General features: G+C 44.3%; 1 protein-coding gene across 1 annotated transcript; it reads left to right on the forward strand.

Moving 5' to 3' along the window:
- Positions 1-1,669: 1,669 nt before the first annotated feature.
- On the forward strand, positions 1,670-4,330 carry LOC310875998 (uncharacterized protein; the record flags this gene model as incomplete). The annotated part of the gene is made up of 3 exons (XM_083789446.1): positions 1,670-1,739; positions 2,943-3,140; positions 4,056-4,330. Exons 1-3 carry the CDS (start codon positions 1,700-1,702, stop codon positions 4,328-4,330), a joined length of 513 nt encoding a protein of 170 aa, XP_083645572.1. The 5' UTR covers positions 1,670-1,699.
- Between the last annotated feature and the right edge of the window lie 1,818 nt (positions 4,331-6,148).

Consider the following 6,148-nt stretch of genomic DNA (forward strand, 5'->3'; position numbering starts at 1 on the left):
TTACACTTGCTGAAAATAGCTGATCTACAGTATTAGTATTGGTCGACGAAATCAACACTGACTAGTTCTCAAACGTTTTCGTGCCAAGGACCCCAACATTAATATATATTTGGCCACAGACCCCCATTTTGTTTTTGTTTTTAATGTGTTTTTTACAAAATCTGAAATAAATTGACACGGCAATGGAACGCTGCATTCATGATTTGTAACATGTGGTAACCGGAATGCTCGCTTAACACACCGAGTGAACCGGCCACCGAGTGGGCCGGTTCATGTATTCTGCTGTGTGAATATCAGTTTAAGAATAGGGAGTGAGTTCTGGTGACTTTGATTGATTATTTAACCTTTATTTAACCAGTAAAAACCACATTGAGACTGAAGTCTCTTTTACAAGTGTGAACTGGCCAAGAGAAGAGGCAAAATACTCTGCCAGTAACGATAAATACAGTACACGACAGAAAACAGGACAAACATACAATGCTCATAAATACAGTACCCACTACCGAAGAAGCTCAAAGGGAGAACAGGAACATCTGATAACGCAACCAATAAAGACTAATAAAAACTAAGCAAGGAAATTTGCTAGTAAACTAAAAAGCAAGAGAACCAACATTTGCTATACGTCAAAGCAGGAGCAGTGTTTGGGAAGTGTGCCCATGGCAATCCTTTTAAAAAGCTATCACTATCTGAATCACAGAAGCCAGTTTTAGTCTGGTCTGTAGTTCATTCCAAGACCAGATTGATTGATTGAATACTTTATTAACAGACTCCACAATAACACAAAAAGCCCTAGAGGAGCTTGTTTCCATTGTGGGCCTATGACACATGTTGCATCCCGTCTACTGTACACCTGCTGGCTGCGCACAGCTTTAACTTGAACTTCATTTTGAAATTGGACATAATTATTCATCCAGTTTATGTGGTTTTACTGTTCTCTTTGTTTTGCCTGCTATCACACCTGTGAGTGCATAATAGGCATGTCTGCAGTATGACATCTGCTGGTGTAGTGTGGTACTACAGTGCCATATGAAGTACGACTGGCTTTTGTGTAACCTCGCATCACCAGGCTTTCCACCGCCTCGGAGGAAAGCCTGGTCTCTGTTTCAAAAGTCCGTATGATCCGGGCTGGGGCCGGATGATGTGGTTACGTCATGTTGTAGTATTGTTTTGTAGTCGCCAGACAGGATGAACAGGCGGCGGCAACTTCCTTTTCCCTCTCAATAAAAGCTCTCGTAAGCGAGAGCTTTTATTGAGAGGGAAAAGGAAGTTGGCGCCGCCTGTTCTGTGGACCAATAGAAAGGATTGGAGAGAACGTCTACAGGGTCTGTTTTATGGACAAAGAAGGTAAGTATTCTTCACAAAGGCAGCCTCACATAGATGGCATACACACTTTAAGTGTGTATGTATGCTGGTTGGATCAGTGCACAATGTACACAAATGAAAACCAACTAACCAAGCCAGACTTTATACACACAGGTAGAATTGTCAGGGCAGCGGGCACATTGTCTTTTAAATGTAAAGATATATATATACTTATACTAGGCATTAAGTGTTTATTTTTTCCCACTGGTGTCGGATGACAAAGCAGTAAAACTGAAAGCAAAACCATTTCAGAACATAATGGAGGTATACATTGTTTATCTGTATTTGCAGACCAGGAAAGAGTTTGACTCCGTCTGACTGTGAGGCGTGACAGCCTATGCCAACCACCGGATCTGCAACTCACCAGTCACCAACAGGTGAGGATTACATCCAGTGTTGTTTTTGGCAGCAAATTTCTATTTTAGTTTTCACTTAGTTTTAGTCACACTTTAGTCATCTGGAATGTTTTAGCGTTAAGTCTAGTTTTAGTCGACTAAATATCGTGAGATTTTAGTCGACTCACAGTTGATTTAGTCGACTAAAATGTATTTTGGCGGGCCTTGATGCCGTTGTAATGGCTGATTTTACACTTAGCCGATCTACAAGCTCAGCGACGCGTTGTGAGCTTGTAGAACTGCTATTTTCAGCATGCAACCAAGTGTAAAATGACTCATACTGGATCTCTTGTCCACTAGTCCCTAATTGTCAGTATATTTAGTCTCAGTTTTAGTCATCGTAGCTTAGTTTTCATTTAGTTTCCATTTAGTTTTCATCAGTGAAAAAAGGTAGTCAACGAACATTTTTCTTAGTTTTAGTCGACGAAGTCAACACTGGCTCAGACCCCAATCCACTGGATAACAATGAATGCGGTACATTACAACATTAATTACCGTATCACAGCATAATGCACAAAAAATGCATAACACGCACAAAGGTCTCAATACACAATACAGCACTGATGGGAAATGTTTATGGATAGGAGAGAAAATGACTTTTTCATATTTTAGTATGTTTGATCCAACACACAATTTGTCAACATGAAAATGAAAGTAACTTAAATTATGAGCATCGACATCAAACTTGCAGCCACACTGTAAAATAAGTCGGGGCCTGCCACTTCCCGAAATGGTGGACTGTTTTGATAAGATAGTGAGCTTGATCGACGACGTCAACCTCCCCGGCGGGGTGAAGCTTATTTATGCCTTCCCATTCCCCATCTCCCTGCGTGCTCCTTTCCGGTCCCATGTCTTTTTGTTCTGCCATCCATGGTTCTATCTCTGCCTACAGTTTAAGCCTTGAGCAGTGAGCACTCCCTGCTGCTATAGATTATGTTCTTTCTTGCGAGTTGGTGGGTTGCCAGTAAATTTAATTGCATTTCCTTTTCATTGTAACCACTTTAACCCTTGCATCCCTCTGTTGGGCATGACATTATACTGTAGGTGAGGAATTTCCCCCCAAAATAGCCGAACGCATTGTGATGTTTTGTGTCTAAAATTCTCCGGCCTTGTATTAACCTTAACGTATGTTCTGTCAAGTCATTCAATGGCTGCTTAACGGTGATTTCTTCCCAACCCTATTAGGCAAAACACAACAGGAAGGAGCTGGAGAAGGTGTACACCTTGGACCCGTACCTCCTGCGTTATCTGGTAGACAGCCCCAAGGCGGCCAAAGTCCTGCACAAACAGCTGTCCGCTATCAACTGCTCCGTCTGGAGGAGGAGGCCGTGGTGAAGGGGGACGTGGAGAAGGAGCCGTCCGGGGCTTCAGGCGGAGCATCCGGTAGGGATGGTGATGGTTGGACCAGTGTTGATTTTGACAGCAAATTCGGATTTTCAGTTTTAGTCCGTAGTCTCTTGAATAGTTTTCATTGAGTTTTCGTCACCTTTTAGTCACCTGGAATGTTTTAGTGTTACTAGTTTTAGTCGACTAAATATCATAAGATTTTAGTTTCTATAGTTGTCGCGTGTTCGAGTCCCGCTCATGACGACCTTTGCTGCGTGTCTCTCCCCTTCTCTCCCTCCCACTTTCCTGTCCGTAACTTCACTGTAACTATCAATAAAGGCACAAAAGCCAAAAACAAATCTTATTTATTTTATTTTATTAAAATGCCACTTTTCTTATCCCCTGGAACACCCGACATCCCTTTTCTAAAGGGAAAGTTCCCCATAAATGTAGCCGATCTACAATCTCACAACGCGTTGTGAGTGTGTAGATGTGCTATTTTAGGCAAATCGATTTGTATAGAGCGAAATAAGATCGTACCAATGCAGTCTTTACAGGTCCGTTTTTATCAAGTATTGAGGGTTTAAATGGTACTGAATTTGCAGCTCGACAAAAAGGTACCGTAATTCCTTTTTACCTTTTAAACTGCCTCCCCCTGCATGGCCAGCCGGGGCGCCTGATGGAGGGGAAAGGAACTGGTTGGAATCATGTGTTCCTTCCACACGCTACGTCCAACCGGGTAACCCCCCCCCCCCCCCCCGTCAGGTGAAAAGAAGCGGGTTGGACTCCTCATGCATTGATGGAAGCATGAGGTCAGTCCGTTGCTCTCCCCAGGTAGGAAAAAAATTGGTTACAAAATCGTGGGATAAAAGTTGATAGAAAAAAGTAATTCCTAGTGTACGACGGAGGACAACTTCATGGTACGTTTTTGTATTGACTAACGATTATAACGGTCATCATCCCACACCCTAGCATCCGGTATCGCTGCTGAGAGATGGGAGTTGCAGGCGGACCGAGTCTTCATCGGCCTCATCGAGACCTACCTCGCCCACCATGTGGTCGACCCGGTGCCGGCCAAAGCCCTGCAGCGAGACCTCTCCTTCGTGACGGAGAACCTCCGCATGTACTGGGGCGGAGGTTACCCGGTGCTCGTGGGCGAGGTCGGGGAGGTGAGCGCGAGGAGATTCTGGTGCTGGACGGACGGATCGCCGAGGCTCCGTGTCTGGACGGGCTTAAGGAAGCTCTGACCAAAGCCATGAACCAGGCCAACCGTGCGGACCTCAGAGTAGAGGTCAGCTACCACTCGCAGGCCGGCGCGTCATCCTCCAAGACCACGGCGGTCCAGCTGGTGGGCTACAGCACAGACGTAGGCACGCTAAAAGACGTTCTGCTGGACTATAAGCTCAACCAGGTTGAGAACAGTTGGGCCTGCCGCTTCCCGAAATGGTGGACTGTTTTGATAAGATAGTGAGCTTGATCGACGACGTCAACCTCCCTGGCAGGGTGAAGCTTACGCCTTCCCATTCCCCGTCTCCCCGCATGCTCCTTTCCGGTCCCAGCAGTCTGGTCCAGGAAACCCGGGAGGCCCTGAGGTCGGGTCTGGACCGCCTGACCTCGGACAGGCTGGTCCTGAGCGGGACGGTGGCTGGGCTGTACTTCCATGGGGAAGGGAAACGCAGCGTGGAGCTTGTGGAGTCCAACTATCACGTTGTAATCGTCCAGCAACGAGATGGGAGCGGAGCACAAAACACACCGACGAAGTCAGGTCTGACTCTCACTACTAGAGGGCGAAGCGACAGTAGGCTTAGCAGGAGCGACATCAGCATGCCGACCAGCAGCGCTGGATAAAACTCGGCAGTTTAGAAAAGCAGCAGGTATTTAGAGATTAATGTCAGATTAAATGACACACACACACACAAACATTGTTCTTTTCCGTTTATAACTGCACTTTAGTATAGGCATTATAGGTGTTAACTAACTTTTCATAATTCTTAATCCATTGCAAGCATTTGTTTTGCACGAAAAACATACAAAAAACACCCCTTGGGCTAAAAACGGACCAAATAAAATGTGATTTACCACCACATTGACGGCTATGGTCGTCCCTGCCACACAATGTTTTGGGCCGATCAAATCATTAGAAAGAAGAAAATAAAGGCAGGAGACAACACTATTTGTTTTGTTTTTCTTCTTATAAATTATTTGATCGGCCCAAAACATTGTGTTCATTGTCATGATTTGTCACGATCCGAGTTGGCTTTGTCCGCGGCGTAACCGTCTTTAAATAAATACTTAAAGAAAATCCTATGGGAGAAATGCATTGCATTTCATTTCCTGGGCCACTCGTCGTTCATGACGACACTAGAACCAGAAGTGAATTTCTCATTCATTTTCCAAAAAGTCGATTACGCCACGGAGAAAGCCAACTTGAGTTGTGACACATCATAAAGATTAAGATAAAAGATAAAGAAAACTGTATTGTCCATTAAATTGACATAAAATGGAAATTCATCTTTGGCACACCGGCACCGGCACACCGGCACACAGGTGCATTAAAATACTATATAAAATGCATTCACATTAACACAGCAACAGTGATCATGAGCAGTGGGGGATTAGACTATTTAAACTTTTTTTTATTTAAAATGTCCACAGCCAATTTTGCCCTAAGCCTCCTGCCCGATGGCAAAAAGTCAAATTCAGAGTGAAGAGGATGGGTAGAATCATTGTAAATCTGAATAGCTTTTTTGGTTATGGAGCGGTTGTAAATGTCCTGAAGTTGCAATTGTTTGTCTCCAATGATCTTACTTGCCTGGTTGACTACCTGGATGAGCTTGTTTTTATCTCTGAGAGATTCCCAAACCAGGACACGATGTTAAAAGTGAGAACACTCTCAGTGAGTGATCTAGTGACCATGGTCAGGGTGTGTTTACTGGCATTAAAACTTCTCAGTTTCCTGAGAAGATAAAGCCGCTGCCTTGCCTTTTTGTAGATCTGCATTGGTCTGAAAGGTGAGTTTATTTGTCTATGGTCGTGCCCAGATATTTAAAGTCACTGACCTGCTC

Source organism: Protomyctophum parallelum, assembly GCF_964188405.1.
Source record: "Protomyctophum parallelum genome assembly, chromosome: 18".
Lineage (NCBI taxonomy): Eukaryota > Metazoa > Chordata > Actinopteri > Myctophiformes > Myctophidae > Protomyctophum > Protomyctophum parallelum.